At 40.0% G+C, this 27,972-nt stretch overlaps 1 protein-coding gene across 1 annotated transcript; it reads right to left on the reverse strand.

The window, feature by feature from the left end:
• Nucleotides 1-9: 9 nt before the first annotated feature.
• On the reverse strand, nucleotides 10-27,211 carry prr12b (proline rich 12b). The gene is made up of 16 exons (XM_073840250.1): nucleotides 27,008-27,211; nucleotides 19,091-19,245; nucleotides 18,688-18,849; nucleotides 14,076-18,550; nucleotides 13,736-13,951; nucleotides 12,656-12,730; nucleotides 11,335-12,130; nucleotides 10,760-11,262; nucleotides 8,259-8,375; nucleotides 8,004-8,137; nucleotides 6,839-7,560; nucleotides 4,360-4,479; nucleotides 2,885-2,982; nucleotides 2,637-2,768; nucleotides 1,286-1,381; nucleotides 10-1,203 (listed from the first exon to the last, which is right to left on the reverse strand). Exons 1-16 carry the CDS (start codon nucleotides 27,088-27,090, stop codon nucleotides 1,066-1,068), a joined length of 8,022 nt encoding a protein of 2,673 aa, XP_073696351.1. The 5' UTR covers nucleotides 27,091-27,211; the 3' UTR covers nucleotides 10-1,065.
• Between the last annotated feature and the right edge of the window lie 761 nt (nucleotides 27,212-27,972).

Raw genomic sequence — 27,972 nt, forward strand, 5'->3', positions numbered from 1 at the left:
TTCATAAACTCATTTTCTTTTCTTTTATTTGCGTTTGTCAAATACAGGAGGATTCATGTACAGATGAGGGACAGGTAGAGAGAGACCGAAGCAACTGTACAGTATTTACAGAAGAGAGAAATAAGCAAACCTCCAAAATAATAATAATAACAATAATAATTATCATAGTAAACAACCAACAGATAAAAAAAACAAACCGTAAACACACAGACATTTTGCACACTTTAAAACTATTACATCCCTCTGCACCGTCATGTTTTCTTTGAGAAAACGAACAAATACACCTCTTTTTCCGCGTTTTCTTTTAAAGAACAAACAGAAAGTTTTTTTGTTATTTTATTTTAAATACATTTTTCTTTTGCTCTATTTTTGACAAAAAAGGAACTACACACTGCTTTGACCCCGCTCTTTTCCTGTCTGCCTTGTCCTTCAACTTCGGGGACAGGAAGAACAGAGGGTTACGGGTGGCCCATTTCATGTACACCCTCATAAAACATGAGCATTATTATTCAAAATAATAACAGCAAACTGCCCCAGCTTTGGGAAATAACCATGTATAAATGTCCATGTATAAATAATACAAATCATAATTGTTCATAATACATATTTATATATAAGAGTGTGCATGGAACATAGCATTCAAAGCTCACCTCTGCCAAAACACTGCTGACCAGTGAGGTTTTCAACCCTGTTCCCTTTGGCACTATCTTTATTCGTCTGTGCAGACAACTGTCTTTACACATTCTTGCTCTTTTTTTGTTGTTATTTTTTTCACATTTTCATACCGTCTCCCTGTGGCTCCCGTCGCAGGGAGCCGACACATAATGAAAGAGAGAGAAATGAAAGCTTTACAAAAACATTTTTATGTTAAAATGCAACAGCTTAAACCGCCAGTGGCTCGCGCACGTTCTGCAAAGGAAAATCTCATTTTCCTGCAACCTGGAGGTGCACCGGTTTTGTTTGAGAGAGAGAGAGAAAGAGGCAGAGAGAGAGAGAGAGAGAGAGAGAGAGAGGAGTTTCTCCTTTCTCCAAATAGGACGTGCTTGGAACGTCGACAGCTGAATCTTAAGCCTTGGTGCTGAGCGTCAGCAGTTCAATGAAGGAATTGAACAGAGTCTCTAGCCAGCCCTGGTTGGCCATGCACTGCTGAACCACCTCCTCCTGACCTGGATCCTCCTCAGCTGCCTGTTCTATGCTGTCCGTCTGAGGAGCGAGAACGAGAGGAGAGCGTTTTATACACGGATACAGTGTTGCATTTCTGGAATAAGCTCATATTTCATCATACCTCCTTTTTACAGTGTAGAAATGTGTGATATTTGTAGTGATGGAGAGAGTGATAGAGACTGTACATTCGACATGTCTCTGTCGACAGCTTCAGGTCCTGGCAAGCAGAGAGAGATGGGGTTACATGTGAAGAACGAGAGCTTGGAGATTTCAAGACAGATGTATTACTGAAATACAATGTCCCCAAAAAGCATTTGGAAACTTAAAGGGACAATCCTCCAAAAAACACATATAACATCTACAGTCAAACCAAAAATTGTCAACAGTCATTAAACTAGTCATCTAATATATTGTATTGATTTATTAAAATAAATAGAGATTGGATTAAATAATCAGATATCAAAAATCAAGTACTTATAATTAGATCAAATTACATTTTAAAATACTCAGACTACAGTTACTTTTATGGATTACATGATTACATGTTATTTACAAAATAGCACTAATTTATTGATTCTTACTAATTCCTTTTTTTTATCTTTTAAAATTTCCTTTCTAAAACAGCCTACCGCTTATTATTAACAACCAGAAAGTCTTTAGGTTTAGACATTCACACAAAGACCAGTCATTATTCAGGTGGTGACACAGCATTTGACCACTGATTTACAAAAATCATTTCAGATTTAAGAAGTGTTTCAACATGGCATCAACTACTGATAAACACATTCATTTGTATTTGAATTATCACTCTGTAGGTTATTTAACCATGTATTTCTATGTCTTTGGAAGGCTTTTGTCTTTTAAATGCATTAAAATGCACAAATTAAACATTTTTCTTATCTGATCCTCTTTCATCTAATATGTTCTTCACTTGAAGTACCCCTGAGATTTTAAAATAAATATTTGAATAATTAAGTATGACATTTGCATGTTCATCGGTTCTCGGACGTTGGTTATAATCACATAACTTGCAGGTAAACAAATAATATATTTTTTTAGTGTTTTATTATGATTGATTTTAAAAATTTATTTTAATTTGACATTTTCTATGATTTAATTAATTTGCTTTTAAAAAAACTTTCTTCACAGACACCAGTTTGGGAAACCTCAACATCATAGAATGTTTAATGCCCTTCATGTTGTTAATAACAATGAATGGAATATATTTTTTCTTAATCTTTGTATGTTATATCAATATGGTCCAAGACTATCCCATTTAAATCAATGTGATAAACGAGTTAGGTCAAAAGTAATCTAAAAATAGTCAGATTACATTTCCTAAAATTTGTAATGTACTACAATTTTTGTCATGTAATATGGAATCAGAAACAGATTACAATTTGTAAGTAATCTACCCAGCTCTGACATCGGCTTAATTATGTAAGTGAGAAACAATTGTGCATGCAACATGCCTGCTGTTTGGGAAGGCTCCTTTTGACTCTGTTGAGGGTTTTGCGATTGTAACTCTCTCCACCCAGGTGCACTTTAACCGCTCCAGAATCTAGGGGGTCTGCTGTCATTTGAGGGAACATGTGCAGTGCCTCCTACAGAATGAGAAAGGAGGGAGAGTGAGAGACTGCCAGACATGCTCCTCAGAAAACATAAATCAAGAAGTACTCTAGAGGAATAGCATATGAGTATCATTCAAAGCCAGTTTCACCTGATGCTGGACACTCATGTTGACCCTTCTCAACAGCCTTCGTTTCTGTTCGTTGAGGATACTGTCAATCTTTCTCATGGGTGGGAGATAAAGCTCATCTGAGGACAAAAGGGGAGGAGCCAGTGATAATGCATTGGTACTGAGTTGTTAAATTGAAAAATATCACTACTTCAGATTCACATTTATATAATTACAGAATAAGTTATGATATAATGCATATACAGTACTACGATTTGTAATGTTTTTTAAAGGAGTCTCTTCTGCTTACCAAGCCTGCATTTATGATTAAAGTACAACAAAATATTGAAATATTTTTACTATTTAAAATAACTGTTTTCTATTTGAATACATTTTAAAATGTAATTTACTTGTATCATTACTCAGTCACACGATCCTTCAGAAATCATTCTAATATTCTGATTTGCTGCTTTAAAAAACATTTTTTTTATTATTATGTTGAAAACAGCTGAGTAGAATTGTTTCAGGTTTCTTAATTTCTATAACTTCTTCCTCCCCAAAAAACTGAATTGTATAGTGTATAATGTTACAAAAGCTTTTTATTTCAGATAAATGCTGATCTTTCTATTCATCAGAGAATCCTGAATCAGCTGTTTTAAATAATAATAATAATAATAATAATAATAATAATACAAATCAGCAAATTAAAATGATTTCTGAAGGATCATGTGGCACTAAAGGCTGGAGCAATGATGCTGAAAATTTAGCTTTGATCACAGGAATAAATTACATTTTAAAATATAATCAAACAGAAAGTTATTTGAAATAGTCAAACTTTGGATCAAATAAATGCAGGCTTGGTGAGCAGTAGAGACTTCTTTAAAAAAAAAACTAAAAATCTTACTGTTCAAAAACTTTTGACTGGTAGCGTATGCATCTTAAATAGTCCTTTTTTTTAAAGTACAAATAATATTTTTGTTTACATTTCTTTTTAGAATCCTTTTATATATATATATATATATATATATATATATATATATATATAGTAAATTACAGCATTTATTTGATATAGAAATACTGTATAGCAATATAAATGTCTTTGCTGTCACTTTTGATCAATTTACTGCATAAAAAAATAAAAGACAAACGACTTTGCAAATTGCTGTTTAGAATAAAACTTTATCTATCAGCGCAGGTTTAATCAATGCTACAATATGTTCGTTTTTCAGATATCTTTGTGTTTAGGCCTTGAAAGATGACATCAGCGGCCTAAAAACGTAATTTAATGAAACTTTAATTTAACAGCCTTCATTAGTCACTGTAACTTTCCACTCTTCTTTTCTCAGCATCTTTTGCTTGTCATTATTCTTCCAGTCTCACCTCATTGTCCTCTCTCTCAACCTCCCTTGCTTTATTAAACTGCTCTTTCATTATTCTCTCCAACCACACCATCTCTCCCTTAATCACCCTCAATCCTCCAAATGCACTTTATATTTAACCTAATGTTGTATGCTCACCATTTGTGTCCTCAAGAGCTTGGATCATGTCTGGGTCCAGAGCAGTGCTGACCAGCATCTCTACATAACTGCGGAACATCTCTCTCATGGCCCGGCTGTTCATCCCACTGCGTGTGCATACTGAGGACAGAACAGATGCAAAACACATGAAGAAACAGAAGGCACACTCCAGAAAGTACTCTCTCACACTTGAACAACTTAGCTTTGGCTCCACAAAATAGAAAATGCGAAAATTAATTAAATTCAGTGTCCATCATGGCATACAGTGTGCTGGTTTAAAGACAGATTGTATATTTTGATTGTAATTTTACTGTATGTAAACTTTAATAGCAGTCTGCCATTACTGTTATGCAGGTTTGAGTCTTTGGAGTTTTAGAGGGGTCATGACATGAAACCCATTTTTTTTTCTTCCTAGGTTTGGTTTAAACAGCTTGTTCACATCATTGCACAGATATCAGAAGGATCCCAGCATAAGGAACAAGTGGATAGTTTATTTTTAATGGCATCCCGGATCATGTCAGAGGATTGTTTGGAGTATTTTGTTTTGTAAACGAGGCACAGTGTCATGGAGAGTTCACAAAGAAACATTTGTCGAAAAATTAAACAGTACTAGATCTGACAGCAGCTGCATCACAAATGGTAAGTAAATGGTTTCATAATGCCTCGTCTAGAAAAGGTCGTTTTATTTTGATCAGGTTGTCAAAACACTTGCAACAGTGAAGGGGCGTGGATAATGTTTCCTATGCTATTGCGTTAACCAATCATAACAGTGACTGATTACTGAGAGGCCTTAAAGGACCCACCCTTTAAAAACAGGTCAAAAGAAGGTTGAAAATAATTTTTCCACATATTTTTGTGTTGTAGTTTTCTTGTGCAAAAAAAAATACAGACATAGTTCACCCAAAAACGAAAATTAGCCCATTATTTACTCACCCTCCAGGCATCCCAGGTGTATATGACTTCTTTCAGACAAATGCAATCAGCGTTATATTAAAAATTATCCTGGCACTTCCAAGCTTTGGAAAGGCTTTAATCTAGCTTGCGTCGTTGAAACCAAACCAAAACAACGGTCATGAATTAGAAGTTCAAAACGAGGATTTGTCAAGAAAAATGTTGGAGGATTTCGATATAAACCAAGAGGAGACTGATTTTCCTTTGCTAAAGTAAGGAAACTTTGCTTCCTTTGCTCCTGTAAACAAACGTTGGATTTCACGAGACTCACAGTTGCATATGCAATGCATACAGGCTGAAATTTTCATATGCGCTTCGGGTTTTTTTTGTATTCATCACCCTTTCCTATCAAAATGCTTGCTACGGCTGCAAAATGCAGAAAATTTAACCAAATTTTTTATTATAGACAAAAGCGACACAACAAAGTGAAAATTTCGGACTGAGTGTGCAATGGCCTTACATCCTACGTCATCTGCCTGCAGCTGCTATAGTGTATGACAGTTGGCTCAAGTGAGATTAAACTGATTATTAAGTTTAAGATATGGATTATTTTCTTACTAAAATGGATCAATTTGTTACAGGAGGCCTTTATTCACCCCCCAGGGCCACTTTTTTTAATATTATGGATGGATTCACTTTATTGGACTTGTTTTGGACTGATGAAGAGAAACACACCTACTGCCATTCTAAAGCTTGGAAGTGCAAGGATAATTTTTAATATAACTCAGATTGGATTGTCTGAAAGAAGTCAGTCATATACAACTAGGATGTCTGGAGGATGAGTAAATAATGGGCTAATTTTTGGGTGAACTATCCCTTTAACATAAGTAAACCTCAAGGAAATATTTTTTTTAAAAAGCATGTCATGACCCCTTTAAGTGCCATAAAAGGAAATCACTTTGTGTTGCACTATTGTAAAATATGTAATGGTATTAAAAGGTAATACCATGGTTCTTTGAGATTTACATGGTGGGAGATTACCATATTTACATATCATGGTTTTTACATGTTACTTTGGACCATGGTTTACACTACCGTTCAAAAGCTTGTGGTCAGTAAGATATTTTTTAAAAAGAAATAATACTTTTATTCAGCGAGGATGTATTACATTTCCAAAGTGACAGTTTTGTATTATCTACTATTTCATGTAAATGCTGTTTTTACACTTTCTATTCATCAAAGAATACTGAAAAAAGCAGCACAGTTTTCACAAAAATATTAAGAAATCTTTCTTCAGCACCAAAATTATTTTTGAAGGATCATGTGACACTGAAGACTGAGTAATGATTGCTGAAAATTCAGCTTTGCCATCACAGGAATAAATTACATTTTAAAATATATTACAAAAGTAAAATGCAATGATATTTCACAATATTACAGTTTTTATTGTATTTGAAGAAAAGCATAAAAATCTTACTACCTCAAACTTCTGAACGGCAATTTGTACTGCATTTACGCACATTGAAGCTGCTGATAGCTTTTAGTATTTCGACAAAACCACACAAAAAAGGACACACGCATTACACACCTTCATCTTCACTTGGTGGGTCAGGGGAGGAGTCTGAATCCGAGGAAGAGGGCATTTCTTTTAGCCACTTCTTCCTCTTCTTAGGTGGAGGTTCTGCCTTTACTTTGACAGGTCTGCTCCTCGTCCTGTCAACCCTCTTCTCTCCAACTCTCTTCTCCTCTTTGACCCTCCCGCGCTCCACAACCGCCGTTCTCCTCTCCAGCTTCTCTTGAGTTTGTCGCTCTTGGAGCTTCTTCTCCTTCTCTCGCTCTTTCTCCCTCTCCTTCTCCCGTTGTTTTTCCCTTTCCTTCTCTTTCTCCCTTTCTCTTTGTCTCTCCTTCTCCTTTTGTTTTTCCTTTTCCCTTTCTCTCTCCCGTTGCTTTTCCCTTTCCTTCTCTCTTTCCCTTTCTTTTTGTTTCTCTTTTTCCCTTTCTTTTTGTTTCTCCCTCTCTTTTTGCTTTTCGAGTTCTCTCTCCCTTTCCTTCTCTTTCTCCTTTTCTCTCCTAGATTTCTCGATCTGTTCCCTCTCTCGTTCTCGCTCCCTTTCCTTTTCTCTTTCTCTCTCTTTCTCCTTTTCTTTTTCCCTTTGCTCTTTCTCCCGTTGTCTTTCTCTCTCTTTCTCCTTTTCTTTTTCCCTTTGCTCTTTCTCCCGTTGTCTTTCTCTCTCTTTCTCTCTATCCTCTCGTTCCATGCGAGGTGGAGTCAGGCTGCGTACAGGTTGTGGCTTAGGAAGCGACTGGCGTCTGGTAGGAAGAAAAGACATTAATCTTAGCAATGTTACAATGACAATATACGGGTTAAATTGACAACTCAATTCTGTCATTATTTACTCAGGCTTTTGTCATTTTAAACCTGTACACTGTTTTTTTTTCCTGTGGAAAAAAATTATGTTATGCTTTAAACCTTAGCCACAGGTTGGACATCAACCTATTGCTTTTTTAGTGTTTTGTTTTCTTTATTTAATGCTTGACACACATTGGTCACTGTGAACTGTTTATTGTAACAAGCTGTGTGAAGATTCTTCAAAATTCTGCACTCCACAGGACAAACCAACAGCAATTAGGTTTCAAAAGCATGAGGGTGAGTAAATGATCACAGAATACTTTGACTAACATTAACTACTGTATTAACTGCAATATAGCACAGGACCACAGTAGCTCCAGAAGTGCATTTAGGGTGAAATTACCTCAGTGTGAGACTGGGCCGATGCCAGGGTTTCCGCGAGCACACTCGGACATAATCCTTTTTATTCACATTCTCCAAGAATTTGACATATAAGCGCTGATAACGCATCTTCGCATCTCCAAAGTAGCCCAAATACTGCCAAAGAGTGACAGAGGACAGATAGCGTGAGTTTAAGTAGCTGGTGTAGCATTACTTTTTCATGTAAGCCATCCAGTGCATGCTATTAATGCTTATCAAATACAAAAATCACACTCACATTACTGGTAGCGCAAAACTGTCGCTGTCCATCTTTGATTTCAGGGGCGAACTTCTGCAGCAGAGCTTTCTGGACTCTCCAGATTGGAGGAGGCTCTCGTCCAGTCTGCAGCGCCAGCTGAGAAAAGCATTGAGAAATGAGCATCTAGTTAAGTCGGCTTTAAATAAAAATGTATTATTTGTCTATTTTGTAAATGCAGGTTTTAGATCTTATTGTTAATAATTTATATATGGACATTTAATTTTTTGACCTTGCAATTAGACCTTCCATAGGAACAACAGACTTCTCACTGGTGATGTATACCAGATTTTTCAAATCATTTAGTTTGCTTAAACACTGCCCTTCCACAAGCTACATTAAGCATTAATTTTTGACTCCAACACCCACTTCTCAAAAATCAAATAACAAGCGATGTACCATGGATCTCCAACCCTGCTTCTGGAGAGCTACCGTTCTTTGGGCCCAATGAAATAAGTTAAATTTGTTCTCAAATTACATTTTTTTTTTTCAATTCTGTTTTGTTCTTGTTTTTTTGTTCTGTTTTCATTTTTCTGGAATCTGTTTTAATGGTTAAATTAAATTGTATAAATCAAAAAGCATGTCTACTGTCTGATAAGAACAGCAATGTATAAATGTTTAACAAAATTTTAATTTTTAGGGCCCTATGGAATATGCTTTACTTTCTTATCAAATTCAGTTTTATTTTTTGCCAAATTCTGTGTTTTCCATTTTAATTTTGTGGATTCCATTCTAAAGGATTATTTAAAATGCAATAATCAGACGCATCTGTAAAGAAATTGATTTCATTAGAAAAACAACTTAATTTCTTAATATTTTAATCATTTCTTTTCTTTATTTTTTAAATATTGTGATGTGTATTTAATTTTTTTCTGGTAAATAAATGAAGGCATAAAACATCAGTTTTGTTAAAGAAATTAAAATGAAACAAACCTTTCCATTTTTTGACAAACAGAGTGAGGTTTACGGTTAAAATCAAACGTGGAAGAAAAATGTGATTAAAAGTGATTATTCCTTATAAAGGTTTTAAGATAATTTAATTATAAGCAGTAGTACTATTATTACATAACGTCAAATATTTCTGTCACAGTTTCTTGAAGTTAAACCACTTTTATTTTGACAGGTTACCGTCAAGACCTTTAAGTTTCTGTTTGTATAAGATATGACGATAGTTCATACACTACTAGTCAAAAGTTTTTGAACAGTAAGATGTTTAATGTTTTTTAAAGAAGTCTCTTCTGCTCACCAAGCCTGGATTTATCTCATCCAAACTACAGCAAAAACAGTAACATTTTAAAATATTTTCACTATTTAAAATAACTGCTTACTATTTGAAAATAATTTAAAATGTAATTTATTCCTGTGATCAAATCTAAATTTTCAGCATCATAACTCCAGTCCTGAATGTTTCTTTGATGAATAGAAAGATCCCAAAATCAGCATTCATCTGAAATAAAAAGCTTTTGTAACATAATACACTATACCATTCAAAAGCTTGGAGTCAGTATACTTATTTGGAGGGGGAGAAATGATAGAAATTAATACTTTTATTTAGCAAGGATGCTTTAAATTGATCAAAAATGATGAATGAAGACACTTAGAATGTTACAAAAGATTTTTATTTCAGATAAATGCTGTTCTTCTAAACTATTCATCAAAGAAACCTGAAAAAAATCTACTCAGCTGTTTCAATATAATAATAATAATAATAATAATAATAATAATAATAATAATAAAAATAAAAATAAATGTTTTTAAGCAGCAAATCAGAATATTAGAATGATTTCTGTTGATCATGTAACTGGAGTAATGTTGCTAAAAAAATCAGCTTTGAAATCACAGGAATAAATTACATTTTAAAATATATTCCAAATAGAGAACATTTATTTTAACACTCAACACCTTGAGTAGCAGGTTCAGGTGTATTTGATTGGAGTTGGAGCTGATCTGAAACAGGGTTGGAAACCTCAGCGATAGACATAAGTAAGCCCCCACCCTACTGTTTTTTCCTTTTCTGATAATCTGTTTTACTCAGATGTACATCACACTACAGAAAAAAATATGTTTTTTTTTTTCGTTTCATTGCAACTTTAAATACTAAAGAGTAGTCCACCCAAATATTATAATTCTGTCCTCATATACTCACCCTCATGTCATTCCATGAATGACATTTTTTCTTATGCATAACGCAAACGAAGATAATTTAAAGAATATTGGTAACCAAACACTTTTGGTTCCCATTGAATTTTTAACTGTTGACGAAACAGTTTGGTCACCAGCATTGCTCAAATATTCTTCTTTTTCATTCCACAGAAGAAATTGACTCATACAGGATTAGAATGGCAATAAGGTGAGTAATGATTACAAAATTATATTTATATTGTAAACTATTATCATATTTTGGGTGAACTCCTTTAAGCACCTAAATATTAACTCTACACACACAGAATGCTGCTAAAACAAAAAACGCTGTGGATTTTTACCTTGAGAGTACCAATATCTTCAGTGCGCACCACAAATTCATCCCTCTCTCTGAAGATCCCCTCCCCCCCACTCTCACTGTCATCATCCTCACTCTCTCCCGCGATGGCCGCGTTGGACTGTTTCTTAGCCAGGTGCAACGAAGTGATCTGAGGCGTCGGGGCATCTTCGGGGGTGGGGGGAGATGCTGGGGAGGGCTGGGGCAGCTCTTCAGGAGGAGGTGGGGAGGGGGATGGTGGGGGTGTAGCAGAGGGGGGCAACGTGGGCGGAGGTGGGGAGGGAGAGGGGAGAGCAGGTGGAGAAGGGCTGGGAGGGAGGGAATTATGCAGTGGTGGCTGTGGCTGTTGCTGCTGCTGCTGTAGATTCTCATCCTCTTCTTGAGATGGGAGAGGGGAGGGGAGAGACAGAGGAGGAGGAGGCAGAGGGGATGGTGAGGAGGAGGTTGGGGGAGAAGGAGAAAGAGATGGAGGAGAAGGCGGTGCAGGGGGAGGCTCAGACGGAGATCCTAAAACGGGATACATATTATTCATATTCCATTGATTTTAATATTTGACTGTAGATATGTTGATATACTCACCTTCAACCTTGTGAGCACCCAGCATTTCATACTCAGGCTCTCCTTCTTCTTCCTCCGGTTTGCTCTCCTCTATCCTTATCTGATAAGCTTCCTCCTTCTCACTTCTGTCTTCTTCCAACTCCTCTCCTTCCTCCTCGCATTCAGTCTGTCTGTCGTCTTTTTGTTGTATTTCTTCATGTACCTCCTGCGCAGGTTCTTCCCGTTCCTCATCCTTGCCTGGAACATGTTCCTCTTCCTGCAGGTCGGGCCGTGAGAGCGAATCCAGTTCCTGTGACGTGTCTATCTCCGTCTCAGGTTCAGCGTGTACAAGCGGGACAGACTCAGGTTGTGGGGGCGGAGGTGTGTTGAGAGACACCGTCTGTGGAGTGGGCGGCGATGGCGTAGGAGGAGGTGGAACGGCAGCGAGACTGTGGGGCGTGTCGTAGAGGGCGGAAATGGCTGATGAGATGCTCTTCTGCAGGTCCTGGTTCTTACTGACAGAGTCTTCCTCGTCTGAGGAGAACGACGGCAGGGTCTCCAGGTTCCTCTTGAGCTCCTCGTCAAGCCTTTTGCAGGGGGATGGACAGTTACTGAGACCCAGGCTTCCATCGCCCTCGTTTTCGCCGAAGGAGGGAGGTGGAGGAGGAGGCGGTTGAGGGGATAATGGGCGAAGGCCTCCTTTGACTGAAGAGGAATCTGTGGAAGTGCATCCGTCCACAGGTGCTGCTTCGGTGCCTGGCTGCTTCTTCCCTGTCTTCAAGAAATCCAGAAAGGAAGTTATAAAACCCGACTTCAGCTCTGAAGATTTCTCCTCCGTCTGTGAGCGAGAAGTGCAGAGACATAAAAGGGGCAGAAGATGGCAAAATATAAGAAATAAGAACAACCAGAAAACAGCTTACAAATAAATGGCAAATTGTAATAAAATGTACTTTTTTGATTAACATCTTTCTATTATATAATCACTGTAGATCCACTCTCTTACGTTAGGTGTGTCTAGAAGGAGGTAAAACACCTTGCTGAACAGCAGGGTGGTTGATGACGGTTACTATGAATCAGTAACCTTAGCAACAGCCACCCTAGCAACAGCGCTCTCCCTTTCTTTTATTGCATTTTTTAAGAACTCAGTCATCAGGGTGGCCTGCCAATCATCTTAGTCTATGTACTCTGCTCCCTCTAGTGGCAAAGTGCACACACTGAGAACAATGCTTCTGCTGTAAAATTGAGTATGAAATAAATCCAAATTCATTTCATGTATAATTTAGCTATGGCCAAAATATGAGTGGTTTGTTGTCTTCTATCAGCTGGAAAATGGAGATAGAATAACAATGAGTTGAAATCTTACTGAGCCAGAAAGCTTTTGCATCGTGGCCCAGGCCTCTGGGGTCATTTGGTCATCCATGTCTCCCTCCCAAGACATCTGCAGATACATAAATCATAAAAGTAGTACATACATATAAAGAAATTGCTCATATGTGCACATAACACCCTAGACTGGCTCTTCCACCCTTCGTTCCTGAGGCTACTTGTTGCTGAGGCAACAGAGGACATTTCATAAGTGCAATTTAAACATATGGAGGAGGGCATCATTTGATTAAGGCTGTAAATGTTGTTGAGTTATTGAATCTTCATGCTTTGAAACATGGTTTTGGTCTGACAACATTTGCAAAATGTTACAGTAGATGTTTACTTCCCCCATTTAAGACAAAACATTTGTGACTCTGACATGTATAGTTTGCAAATTATGTTGAACCACTTCATCATCATCTAGATTTTTCTGTATTTGGAAAGATCCTACTCAGGTTGCTGATCATCTACGAGTAGTGAGCTCGGTCGCAGCTCAGTAAGTGACATCCCTTTTGCATTTGCATAAATCATAAGTGATTTCACATGCTGCTTCCCACCAATCCCTTCTACTGCTGCATAATATTGTCTAACAGTGCTGTGCACGGCTAACAGAAGTGGCTATAAATATGCTTGATAAATCAATTTACAAGACCTCTAAAAATGTTTTTAAGAAAAGTTGTAACTAAAAAGAACAAATTTAGCAAAGCATTTTGCTTTATCACAGCTGCCAACATGGTCTGGCAGGTCTTCAACAAAATATTTGACCTCCTCTAAACGTACCTCCTCCACTAAACTTTGCTCTAAAACTGCAGGTCATTTGAGGACATCAAAAAGAACTAGCACAATTGTTATGTTTTTGGACACAGAACTGAGGTTGTCACAACTGATTTTATGCTGTATCTTTCTGCTAATTTCTTAAAGACAACAATTTATCAGATATTGCATCGAATAATTTCCTAAAATGCAGAACCACAGAACTGCCATTTGCTCTACATTTTACATAGAACATCTGGAGTTATTCAAACATTTTCTTTTAAATTTTCAACATTCACTAACATTTTTGCAAGCTGAGACTCACCTCCTGGGGCTTCTGCTTCATCTTTTCCTGACCGCAGCTCATATCATTTCTGTTCATGTCAATTCTATTCATGTCCACACTGGTAGGCCCTGGGCTCAAACCAAGGGATGGTGCAGATCCTACCGAACCATCAGACAAAACTGGATCTGTACTAGATAGGGAGTCTGTCCTCAGTAGGGAGTCAGATGAGGGCATGGAAGGAATAGGGAGCTTAATCTGGTAGAAAAACAATTAGTAATTACTTATTTTTGACTATTTATGTAAAAGCTTACATTTGTTAGTCTTTATTGATCCATAATTCCCACAAACATATTATAATTGATCATAACCCTTAACTTACTTTGATTGGTTTGATGGGTTCCTGGTATTGTTGCTGAGGCTGATGCTGTCCAAGTTGTTGATGGTGTTGCGGCTGATGGTGTTGATGAAGTTGTTGTACATGAAGGTGCTGCTGTTGGTGCATATGCTGTGGTTGGTGCTGCTGTTGGTGCTGCTGTAGATGGTGGTGCATGTGCTGTTGTAACTGTGGTTGATGATGGAGGTGAGGTGCTTGCTGTTGGTAGTTTTGCCCCTTGTTCATGTCTCTGTGCATTTCTAGCATTTGATCATCTTTCCTTCCTCGTCCTCTTCCTCGACCACGGCCTCTTCTAGTCTCGCCACCAGGTCCCATCACATTCCTGCAATATGGAGGCTCAGGAAGAGGCCGGATACGTGGCCTACCCCTGGGTCTTGGTGGACCTTCACGTTTGGGTTTGGTAGGTTTCCTCCCCCTTTTCTTTGGGCCATCTTGTGGGAGCAGCTGTGGAGGAGGTCCAAGGGATTGGTACCCTGAAGGGTGGCAGAAATCTAAATCACCCATCAAAGGGCTTAAACTGCCAACTCCTGAACCACTTCCAGACTTTCTGCAGCTGGAAACAAGATCAGGAAGCAAGTCTGGCAGACGTCTGCTGTTTAAGCGGATGTCAGCTGGAACATCTGCTTTATCCTCATCATCCTCAAATTCATATTCTTGAGCATAGTTCTTCTTAGTCTGTGATTGGGCATTAGGGTCTTTTCGCTGTTTAAGGAGGTGAAATGAGCTTGTTTTCAAAAGTTTTTTAGGTCTAGAGGAGCAAAAGATTGGCGAGGTGAGTCCCCCGGTGCCAGGACCACTACCTACACCCGCAGAGCCCATCATTTTGTTTCCAGTTCCATCCACTACGTGACCCGTGGTGCCCATCCCGAGGCCTGGGCCCTGAGACTGAATTAAGCCTAGTTGTTCTGTGTTTACAGTGGATGGGAGTTCATGGGATTTCATGGGGTCCAGATCTAAGTGCATAGTACCATTGCCAGATTCGGACAAACTGTGACAATACTGCCCATAACCCTGATCACCATGATGACCCATCATGTCATATGCACCTCCTCCACCACCTGTAGCTTTAACTGCATCCATTCCATCTTGCACTGTTCCACGTGCCTCTGGCACACCATCCTGACTGCCTTGTCCTGCACTTCCACCTCCTCCAGCACAACTTGCTTTGTAATCCTCAGAGCAGAACATATCCTCCATCCCTGGAAAAAAGGACCGATCCTCATCTTGGAGAAGAGAATCTGGGAAACAAATAGATGTCAGTGGCATGAACCGTTGTTGCTGCTCTTGGCTTTGACCATGGTTCTGAGCTGTTTTTCCCACAGGGCTACCAGTGTCATATTGATGCTCTTTGAGCTGATCCAGCTGTGGCTGTGAGAGCTGTGGCTCTTGGTCCCTGGGCTGGGACTGGGGCTGTGGAGGTCCAGAAGCTGGTTGCATGTGGTGAGGGTGCTGGTGAGGATGTTGATGGTGAGAGTGTGCCTGTGACTGATGGTGGGAATGAGGGGGTGGATGATGTGAGGCCATATGGTGCAAATGGGAGGGGGTTGACATGCTCAAATCAGACTCAGACAAGAAATCATGAAGCTCTGCTGTTGGTTGTTGAGAGTGGTGGGACTGATGGTGTGAGGACATTCTATGTTGTTGCTGTTGTCTGTGATGATCAGCAGTGCTTCCATCTCCTGCACCAACTCTATCAGGGGGCCCTGGCCCTTCCCGACTATTTGTCCTGGACAGAGTTCTCTCGAGCATGTCTAGTGGTGAAACGGAATTCTGACTTGACTGGCTTTGGTTTCGCTGAGCCTCACGTCCGTAGTGGACCTCCATCGTTTGGGACTGGAGCTGGAGCTGAAGTTGAGAGGCCTGTGGCTGAGTGTCTACTCCTCCAGAGCCACCAGTACCTAATCCCCCAGCTGGTCCAATCATGGCTTGTTGACTCATTGGGTGTTGTTGCTGTGAGGGAGTCTGCTGGTTATCCATCTTGTTTCGAGTGGTATGCGAAAGGACAGACTGGAGCAGGTGAGCCTGGGAGCTTTGCTGAGATGGGTCGGGTGGAGAATCCATTAGTCCGAGGGAGGACTGGGTCTGTCGCTGCTGCAAGTCTGGAGTCTTTCGTAGGTAGGGCAATTCTGAAGGATCCTGAGCTTTCTTAAGATCTATATGTGAGTGGGACATTGAATGCGGGTGAGAGTGCTGTGAATGCTGAGGGTGTTGCGAGTGTGATGGGTGAGGAGGGTGATGCTGATGTGTTTGATGAGTGTAAGGGTCTCCTCTGCCATAGTGGACCACTGAACCAAGAGAGTCATGCTGGCCATGAGAATGAGTATGTGACAAAGACTCAACTGCACCTCGACCTCCAGTTGCACCAGCTCCAGCAAGCACTCTATCAGCTTTAGTCTGTTGCTGCTTTTTCAGAGACATCTCCAACTGGTTCTCTAAACCTGTGCTTGGACCACAAGAGCCAGCAGCTGAAGCCACATTGTTGGTGGTGTTATTGGTCCGAATGACACTCTGTAGATGGTAACGCTCTTCAGATGCCTTGTTCATTTCATAAGCGGAGAGAGACTTTCCTCCATCTCTACTCTGGGAAATGGACTGGGACTGCGGTGGTTGTGAGGTTACTTGCTGGGAGGGATTGGGTCCTGGACTCTGTGAGTGCAATAAGTGCTGAATCAAAAAGTCATCCTCATCCTCTTCATCCTCCTCTTGAGATCTTTCTACCCCAAGCATATCAGAATCAGACTTGGATTTTGGCGGCGTTGTGTGATAAGACTGTGTTTGCTGGGGTGGCACCCTTGTGTCTGAGTATCCTTGTGGAGAAGCCAGGAATGCTGGGGAAAGAACAGAGGATAGGTACTTGTTGCCCCCATTTCCTCCAGGTGATTGTGCAGGGCGAGTTGGGGCAGGGGAGTGCAGACCTGGGCGGATTATTCCAGAATTACTTGAGGGTGAAGGGCTGGAATCCGGAAGGTGGTATGATCCTCCACCACTTGCTACACTAGCACTACCACCTGAACCACCCCCCACACTTCCTGAACTACCTGCTCCGGATCCGGTGGTACTGCTTGTTGTACCGGTACCACCTCCAGACACCATTAGGGCAGGTGAATGTCCTGTACCACCATATCCTAGTGAGGGACTTCCTGCTCCTCCGAGAGATGGTGGCAAAGAACCATATCCTGAATCAGAGCCATAGACCACCTCAGCTGAAAATGAACGCCCAGTAGCTCCAAGATTTCCATAAGCTTTTCCTGACCCCCCAAGGCTGGAACCAAGATCCTGAGCCTGTGGGGAACTGAATCCTCCATATGGCTGGGGCAAGTGAGAGGTGGGTGGCTGGCTTGGTGAATATGACTGTTGCTGTGGTGGGGTTTGACCAGGAAGGCCAGCAGTTGGCTTGACAGGAGCAACTGGAGAGCCATATGAAGACAGGCAAGGTTTGGGTGGCTGCTGCTGCGTAGCAGAGGATGACACTGTTGGAGGTGGAGGTGGCGGGGGTTGTGGTGCTGGCTGGGGTGGTGGCTGCTGCCTTGAGGGTGCAGAGGAGGTACTGGATGAGACATTAGGATTAGAGGCAGAGGAGGAAGAAGAGGAGGTGGAAGAAGCTGAAGGAGGAGTATGAGGGGTTCGAGATGAGGAAGAACCAGAGGAAGAGTAGCCACTACTTGAACTGGAACTTTTTCCTGCTTTTCCAATACCACCACCTGAGCCAGCTGAGGAGGAGACTGAGGAGGAGGTGTACGGGGGCTGGATAATAGGACGATAAACCTGCTCTGATCTGGGAGAGGGTTTGGGGTCAGAGGATGGACTCTGCTCACCCAGCGGGCTACAGTTTATGGAGGAACCATGCCGATGATGGGGTATCTGCTGGTATCCTGATGCACCACAACTAAGATAGTGTTGTAGGGGATGAGGTGTGGAAGAGGAGAGTTGAGACTGTCCAGGAGAAGGTCTCTGGTAGTGCTTGATCACACTGTCTTGCCTGGGGATGGCTCTTTCCTGGGACTGTGGTGGTTGAGGGGGTGCAGAGGAAAAAACAGAGGAATTGTAGAGTTGAGAGGACTGATCCTGCAGCTGTGAGGACAGCAGGTTAAACTGAGGCGGTAAATGGCGTGTCGAGGAGGATGCAGTTGCTTGTGGTGGAGGAGCACTAGTGGGCTCTTGTGGCCCTCTATATGAAGCAGTCCCACTCTGTGAAGACAGAAGACGGTCAAAGCCAAGACTTGACTGAGAGGGCGTTTTAATGTGTAGCAAAGGATCATGTGGTGACAGGAGACCGTTGGAAGTAGGACTGAAGGTAGGCGTGTCCTGCAGAGATAATGATGGGGTCACTCCAGGGAAGGAGCGCCCTGAGAAGGATGCAGGGTGCTGATATGCCGACAGAGCAGAGGAAGAGGGAAATGAGCCAGAGCCAGGTAGTGCACCAGAAATGAATAGCTCTGCAGGGGCTGGAGTATGCATTGCTACAGCAACAGAGAGAGAAAGCAAAGGAGAAAGAAAATGATTCAGCATTAATAAGGAGATTCTTTATCTTTATTTCATAATATATTTCTGTGTTTATAATTAGATAATTCTACATTCAATAACTCACAATACTAACCAGTTTGCCAGGAGGGGGTGCGAAATTGGGAGAGGAGGGAAGAGGCAGAGGGAGGTGGCTGAGCACCTCGGGATTCCAAAGCAGAGATCAAGTTCATAACTGAAGCATCTGGTCCTGAGGGACTGGCATGATGTAGTCCAGTATCAAACAAGCCTGAGAGCCCTGCAAAATATGATTATGAAAACAAAGTCTAACATCTGCTCAGAGGATATCTTTTTTTTCTACTCATCTCAACATCAAGGTACACAATGAATACAGCACTGGGCAGAGGGGTCAGTACAGTGTTAAATCAAAGCAATTTCTGAAGAAATATGTTTTTATGCTGTCACCATTATACTCAAACAAGCTAAATGAAACCAAAGAGGTTTTCTAGTAATTAATTACAGAATTTTGTAGACCTTACCTAAGCTCCTTCCTGTGCCCCATGCTCCACCTTGTCCAGAGGTGCCTGGATGATGATTTGTTGCATATCCTTGCAGGGGGTGTGGTGTGGCATAAGGTTGACGGTGGAGGAGTTCTGAGTCTGGATGGGAGGATCTGGAGCTCCCATAAACCAAACTGAAAAACAGAGGATTCAAAAATGTAACTGACAGAGGCAACAGTACAGAAACAGAGACAATAAGAGAGTAATAAACCAATTTTGTGTTTGCAAACAGTGATGACACGTTTTGTGGGTGGAGCCTATCTGGTGGCAGAAAATTACAGTTTTCAAGTAGCAGTCTATGGAAGCCATGAAATAAAAGAATGAAAAAAGGTAAATTTAAGTTCATATTTCAAAATTCTGGCTTTATTATTGAAATTCAGAGATTATAGAATCATGAGTTCCATACTTCTGTCTTTTTTCCTCAGAATTGACAAACTCGCTACTGTTGAGCTAAATCGAGTAATAAAGTCTGAACTTAATATTGTAGACCTATTGTTTAAAGTAGGGTAATCATAGCAGGTCTGTCCATTTAAACATCTGCATTTAGCTTCAAATGGAGTATTTGACGACAATATTTTATAAAAGTGATTTGAAATCCGATTCTGACATCCAAAGGCACAAAAATATTTTTTTACTTTTATTCCATGGATTTTACTGATTTCCCTCCACCTGTTACTAGTGTTTTTGAGCCACCAGAATGCACACACAGCTGCAAGTGATGTAACCGTGACGTCTATTCCAAATTGGTCTATTGTTTGCGTACATTCTTATGCATTATATGAAATTTGGCCATCTGACACAACCTCCCTGTCTTTTAATTGTCCAGCGCTTAATACATACTTAAGAAAAGTAAATGTTTACAAAGTAAATGGTTAAGTACTGCTTAAACATTTCTATTTTATTAAAGTAAAAAAAAAAAAAAACCATACATTACAAAACAAACACATATATAACACAATGGTCAGAATTTTGAATGAGGCAATGAAAATGAATAAACTGTATTTGAAATAAAAGGACATTTCCAAGGTTAAATTATACAAACATTATTACATGAACATAATATTCATAATTTTGCATAATAAATTAACAACATAATATTGCTGCTACCATTTGTTACTATGACCATTTCTTACGAAGCACACACCTTAACTCCCAGTAACATTTAGCCTTATATTCAGTTAGTTATATAATAATGCAGAGAAAGTTGCAGAGAAAACTAGTGCTGGGAAGGAATTTTGATCATACCATTGATTTGGTTCATTGTTTGTTGTTCATTTAATTATTATAGATGTTTAGTAATGTATCTTTGACCAGTTTTAAAATAAAGGGTATGAATATTAAACTCTACTAATTATCTAATTAAATAATCACTAATTATTTAATTTTCTAATCAGCCAAATTATTGTACAATCCAATTATGTTTTTTTGTGTGCATTTCTTGGCTCAAACATCAACCACATGTGTTTTCTTCATGTAAAAGTAATTTTAGAGGACTAAATCAAACAATAACTCACTATATTGCATCAAAAAAAAAAAAAAAAAAATCAGCCATGTGACATTGAGATGGATTTCATTGTTCTCTGTTCAGACAGTAAAAAAGTCTGTTGGCTCTATACTCATACAAAATCCCTGTATAGAGTATCAGTTGACCCAGCTTGGCATTATCCCTCTCACATCACAGCCACACACAAAGATTAGCTCTTTAATCAGCCTACTCACTTCCACATCCTCCTCCTCCCAAAAAAGCTTGCAGGGGATCTGATTTTGACAGACTACCTATAACAATCAAATACACAATCAGCATTCTCAATATTGCCTCCTCTATCTATAAATTAGCCAAATATGCTGACTCATCAATATGCAACTTATGAATAACAAAAGATCATATTCCAATTCATCTTTTTGTATCTTGTCTCACATTTACCACTGCTATGCTTCACGACGTGCAATGATACCGAGTGTAGCCCAGCATTCTGATTGGCCGCTCTGCCTGTTGCTAGCCAATCAACTGTCTTTTGCAGTCTTTGCAGACTGTCTCTGTTGTTCGCTTTCATAGAGAGTGGCCAGTTCAGTTGACAATGGCGGTTAGGATGTTGCTGAGGTAAGACACAGAGCGCTCATTGATAAAAGCTCTCCACTGACTGAATTGCCTTGGTAACCCCCTCCCCTCCATCCTCAACAGGCTCTTAGTGTGAGTACAGCTCAGTTAGTCTAGATCCCTCTCACTCCGAGACCAGAGTGGGAAGCCACAGACACCACATACTGAGTGAGCGCGTGGTGAGGGGGTGGGTGTCATTCAACAGAAGCGGTGGAGTGGACCAGAAATTCTATTTTAAAACCTATTAAAGAAAGACCTACATCTTCAAGTGTAGCATTCAATGAATTACCTAAACCTGTACGATCTATAAGCACGGCCTCTCATTGCAAACTTCCCAATTCGGTCCCGACAGGATGCGAGATCAGATTTATACTGTCATTCTCCATTAAATAGACTCCTGGGTTCAATATAGTCGCCGGAATACGTGTCTCCCAAAAGACCCCAATAAATGTGACAAAGACAACTGATGTCCATCCTGAGGGGGTTCCATCTGGGAGCATGTCCATCTCTTTTAAAAACACCCTCATCTTGGAGGCACAAGACTCGTGTAATTAACTGGAAAAAGGCTCTAATGAACTGGGTTAAACATTTAAATGCATGAGTGAGAGCGCACATCCCGGCTGCCAACTGCTTCGCTGATTGTACCTCTGGCATGATAATACATAATATACAGCAGCACCATGACAAAAGTACCCTTATAATGATGTTTTGATACATTGGTGCTTCTGTTTGATACCGACTCTTTTGTAGAAATCGTTTCAGGTTACGCAGAACAAGGCAAGCATTGTAGATAAGCTGAGTCACTGCTTTAAAAACTATTAAGAGTTATAGCAGCATGCAAAAAGTGACAGCACTGAAAAGGAATCAAGTTATGAACTGGATATGAATAATACTTTTACTTAAAATACATATGATGAACCCTGACAAGCAGATGTTTCTCCTGCAAGTGAATGTCTTGTCATAAATAATTAATGCATCACAGCATCAGTACTCTATCTTCAAATGCGAGTACTCATGTACATGAAATAATTATTCCGTGCAACCAAAGGAAGCAGTTTCACTTCCAGGTAATGTGAGGTTTGATAAGAATTAGACAGTAATTGGCTCTTAATCCCACAGAGGCAGCTCAGAGACGATCAGGGAATAGATGATGAACTATAAATTGAAGGACATCGTACAAACAGCGGGGTTCAAAAGTATGAGACAACTTAGTGGGTCTATTTTGCTTTTAATTAAACATTCTTTTATTACATATCACATCATCAGCATAACAATGAGTGAGAAGTTACATGCAGAATTACTTATTTTTCTGCAGTGCTTATTAAAGGATTTATCCATGCACATCTTTTTTTTTTTTTTTTTTTTTTAAATGCATGTGCACAATCATAAATATGACTTTGTCCTTCCCCTCCCCCTCACAACAGCATCTTTTCTCTGATCACCGGTGCGAGGACTGGACAATAATGCCTTCTTCCAGCAACGTGTCACTCACATGGGATCGCAGCAATTAGCAAACAACAATGATCAACAATCCAAACAATTACCAATGGACAAAAACAAGTCCTGCCCCCAAATTTTTCTTATTCGATAAGCCATTGGATATAAATGTCACAATAGGGAAGAAAAGACTGTTTTTGTCAGCAGGCCTGAGCAAAGGTTTCTGCAAAACCTAATGATCATGTCGATTAGTGATCTACAAATACATTTACTTTGTTTTAATATAATAGTATTTAATTGATACTACAATACAACTTTACGGACTCAATGTATGTAGATTTCAAGGGGTCATGACATGTAATATCAAATTTGCCTTCACCCTCATTATAAACATTATAAGTATTTATTTAAATCAAACACCAAAAACGACTCATTTTGGATCCAAGGTACAAGGTGAGGTCACCCGGGGACAAACATTTGTATAAACACCGCCTCCAGAGCAAGATATTGACGAATAGTCATCGTCTCACCATAGGCTCCGCCCACTGCCGTTCAGCCGCTTAACAGATTGATACTCATTTACACTGAATGCAAGAGTTGCATCAGAAGCAAATAGAAATTACAATCACTGCCGCTATCTTGTCTACACTGGATACAGTATATAGATGCGCGTTGATATATAGATGCACAATCCACACGCTTAAGTCTGCCGTCAGTCGGTTTAAACCGCTTATTTGCGTCTTTGTACAGATATCAGAAGGATTCCAGTGCAAGGAACAAGTGGATAGTTTATTTTTATAGGCATCTCAGAGCTTGTTGTTTTGTAAACGAGGCGCAGTGTCATAGAGAGTTCACAAAGAAACATTTGTTGAAAGATAAAGAGGTACTAGATCTGACTGCAGCTGCATCACAAATGGTAAGTAAATTATTTCATAATGCTTTGTCTGGAAATGACCTTTTTTTATCATGTTGCCAAAACATTTATGTTCAACAGCGAGGGGGCATTGATACTGTTTCCTATGCAATGACGTTAGCCAATTACAACAGTGGCAGATTGCTGAGAAGCCTTAAAGGACCTGCCCCTTGAAACAGGTCGTTTCAGACAGAGGGTCAAAATTAGGATTGAAAATTATTTTTCATATATTTGTTTTTTTGTTTTGTTTTGTGCAAAAAACATTATTACTATTAATATTATAAGTAACCTCAAGAAACATGTCATGATTCCTTTAATATTTTGTTTTTATACATTTGGATCACACTACAAATATTTTACATTTAATAATTTGTTCCACTCGCTCTCTCCTCTCACACTTTTTTCCCCATCATGCTGTCTTACACCTTCAGTCAATCAATTCATCCTGTTAAACCTCTCACCTCCTCCCATTGTGTCTGTTCTTGAGCTGATTAAGCATAATTTGACAATGGAGGGAAACAGAATAACAGGGAAAAGGGTGAAACATAAAAAAGAAATAAACAATGGAAGTAAAGTGAAAAAAATAAAACAAAGGGATGGGTTAAATTAGAAAGCTTGATTGAATCCACTGTACAAGACTGCTCCTAATTACATAGGCAGTAATTCAACACAGTCCCCCCAACAGGTGCAAAATGTTTACAGCCTGATGGGGAACTCAGTCATGGCCATTAATCTCCATTAGATCCGTGCAGAGGTGTGTGGTGGATGTACGCTGCCCTGAGAAGGACAGAGGGCCTGGTGAACCTGGCCATCATGGAGTGCGCCTTTGTCGTCCTCATAACCAAGATGCAGCAACAGTGCTTTCATTTTGTGTTTATTCTCATTTACTATTAACACATGCAACAACGTTTCCTAATACAAGAACAAATACACAGTACTACACAGACCCCAGTGTCGTTTTGCTTCATTTTATGCTAATTTAACACTTCTCAGTGTTTCATCATTGCATAATGGCTATGCTTCCAATGACCCAAAGCAGCAGTCTCACTATCTAATATTCATTCAAAAGCAGAAGCAATTTTTGGAAAACTACGAGAGGGAAGATTCAATACAAAAGCGTTTCATTTCATTTTCTTCGGCGGATGCTTTTCAGCCTCTGCAGCAGCAGCACTGAAGCTTGTCCATCATCATAAGCCTGAGCTCCTCATTAAGATTCTGGATTCTATCAATCTGCCCATGATTCTACAGAGATGCTCTCGAGTCGGAAACACAATATTAAAGATTCCGACAGAAAATAGAACAATTCCTCTTCAGACCTGCTAAGGCTAAGAGTCAGACAGAGATGCTGGGACGCAGTCTCACTGAATATCGAGGGACTACATGTTAGGAAAAACTCTGACCAGTGACCACACACAGCATTTGGGATCCTTTTGTAGGTGTCTAAACAGAATTCCTTAAACATACACATAGGGGTTTCCACAGATCTAGGGATAAATGCTCAAAAGAATAGCCCTATTGTTGTACTGTCATGTTAGGAGCCACTCCAAATGTGTTGCAACACACAAATGATAAGACTTCTTGACACATTACGACCACAAAATCAGTCTTAAGTAGCTCAGGTATATTTGTAGCAATAGCCAAAATGACATTGTATGGGTCAACTATCAATTTTTATTTTATGGCAAAAATCATTAGGATATTAAATAAAGATTATGTTCCATTTTGTAAATTTCATACTGTAAATAAATAAAAACTTAATTTTTGATTATTAATAAGAATTGCTAAGAAGTTCATTAATGTTGCCTCAATATTTAGATTTTTTTTTTTTTTGCACCCTCAGATTCCAGATTTTCAAATAGTTGTATCTCGGCCAAATATTGTCCTATCCTTATATTATCAGCTTTCAGATGATGTATAAATCTCAATTTAAAAAAAAAAAAAAAGACCCTTATGACTGGTTTTGTTATCCAGGCTCACAAATGATGAATGTTTTTAATAGTCTGACAGGGCGAATAGTAGCACAGACTCCACCACATCACATAATACATCTAAATTATCATAAACAATACAAAATTCTTAACATTTCACGTCCCGTTCCTATATAACAAAAGAATAAAGTATGCTGTAGGTGTGCACCCAAGTGTACGACTGACTTCATACATGCAACGCGAGACACTAACGCCACCAAGAATGATTGCATGCGCGCTCTGTAAGCTGCCAAGATTGATTTGGTTGTCACGGCGACTGATAACGTACATAGCCGGGCGCCTTTGAACTGTAAGTAGGCCGCGAAAATAGTGGAACACGTACCTGACGTAGCAACAGAATATTTCATTTCACCGTTTTAATATTGCAATGCAACTAGCCTGATTTTTCATGCAGAGATTTAACGGCTAGTCAATGCAAAACTAAGCATTTTATTATGGATAAAAAAATAAATAAATAAAAAAACATTATGCAGTATGTATTTATTGGTCACCTTTTCTGTTAAGTTGCAAGTGCGTTTGCAGTGCGTCTTACGTTTATGTTTACAGTGTGCACGTCTCGGTCACGCTGTAATTTGACTGAGGAACACTACACACGATTTGGTACTTTGCCAAGTGACTAGTAAAAGGACAGTATCCTCAACAGATGTGGTATTTCTCCGTTAGACAATAACGATAGGCTATGCAAAGTTTGTTTTTTATTATTAATATTTCGATACTATGAATTAGCAGCAGAGGTTGTGCATATAGCGTTTAATATACAGCCAGTGTTGTGACATGTGTAACTGAATAATACATAAGGAACTTACAGTCATTTAACGCGCAAATAAATCTAGCATTTTTCAGATTTAACAATGTATATATGGAGGATTTTCATAGACAAATCGCGTTCAGCTGTAGAGAAAAGCAGCATAGAGTAGCTAGCGACCATTTCAGTTCCCAAATATATGTGATTGCTTGTAATTGGTCGCCTCCAAAATAACGCTTTGTCAACGTGCATTTTGCGCCACGCATTACTCACTACGCCGAATTAGCGTGTGCTTAAGTACGGCGTGCAATGTCCGGTTTGGTGCGCCTCCAAGGCAGGAGGTTTGATTTTTCATTTTTGATAATACGCTAGCAAAGCTAGCTAGCAACATCATCCCATCCCCCCTCTTTTCGCCCCTCTCCCCCTTTTTCTGTCTCAGTCTACCTTCCGTATCACGCATTAACTCTCAATCGCATTCCTTGCATTTTCAAGACACCCCCTCCTCCCGCAGAAATGACAATACTGATGGCTGTACGTGGAGAGCCAGCGACAATATAACGCATGGAAGTGAATGAGCACAGCGCTGGGAGCGCGAGTGGGAACATGCATTGCATTGCGTCCGTCCGTCCGTCGGCATGGGCATTGTTACAGCCAGCTAAGCATATTTATGCATATCCAGTGCATGGAAGTGTACTTGCACGGGCGCCCAGCTTACCTTGCCTTCGCCGATCTCTCGTAACTCCATCCCGTTCCAGCGCCCAGATCACCGAATCCTGTGCCAGGATAATTTCTATCCATTAAAGAAGAGAGACAAGGGATGAAGATGGAGAGATAGACAGGGGGAAGGGGAGGGAGGTATTTCCTAAATTCTAACACACTATCTCTCCCCGTGTCCTTTCCTCTGCGCTCAATGTCTGTTTATCTCTCCCGTTTCACAAGCAAGTCCTCAAGAATAGGACCAGCACAGAGGGGGAGAGGAATGGAGGGAGGAGAAGGAGGAGGGGGAGATGGAGGATACAGAGGGGAGGCGGGGAGGGGGGTGAAGTATTACACCAACCACCGCCACCACAAAAAATCCGGTTTCTTCCTCCCCTCCCCTCTTTTGCCCTCTTATATATCTCGATGCCTATTGTCCTTCCGAGCAGAAACGGCAACGCGGCTGATGCGCTGCACGTCCAATTCTGATGCCATTGCTCGTTACACCCACGAGACGTACGACACGTGCTTGATTGTACCGTGTTTCCTCTTAGTTGTTGGCGTGCTGCATTGCTACAGAAAGGTGAGATATTAGGTCTCTATAAATAGTAGTCACCCGACCGCGCGTCTTTTTCCTTTTTCTTTTTTTAATTCAGCTAGCTGTTGCGCCCAAATGTTTACATCACGGATATAAATACACGGAATGATACCCCCTCGTCAGAAACAATGTGGCTTGTTGTGCCTATAGGAATTATACAAGGGACCAGTGTAATGCTTTAGTACCTCACGCAAACGCTCTTAAAAATCACTATTTTCAGGTATTTAGCCGAGAAGACGCCATTTTTAAGAGTGGACTAACAGGCTCGCACAGAGCCACACACATAAACATATCCACACACGCCCCCCTCCGCCGACTCGCTTGTCACACTCTCACACATACGCAGTCTGTCTGGAAGTCTCGTACGTACTGCCGCCTTGTTACAG

Source organism: Garra rufa, chromosome 1 (assembly GCF_049309525.1).
Source record: "Garra rufa chromosome 1, GarRuf1.0, whole genome shotgun sequence".
Classification (NCBI taxonomy): domain Eukaryota; kingdom Metazoa; phylum Chordata; class Actinopteri; order Cypriniformes; family Cyprinidae; genus Garra; species Garra rufa.

Coding starts and splice junctions, on each gene's coding strand:
- prr12b (XM_073840250.1), bottom strand. CDS start 27,090: ATGGATAGAAATTATCCTGGCACAGGATTCGGTGATCTGGGCGCTGGA. Junction 13,952..14,075: donor AACCCATCAAACCAATCAAA/GTAAGTTAAGGG, acceptor TTTTTCTACCAG/ATTAAGCTCCCTATTCCTTC. Junction 1,382..2,636: donor GGAGCCTTCCCAAACAGCAG/GCATGTTGCATG, acceptor TCTGCTTGCCAG/GACCTGAAGCTGTCGACAGA.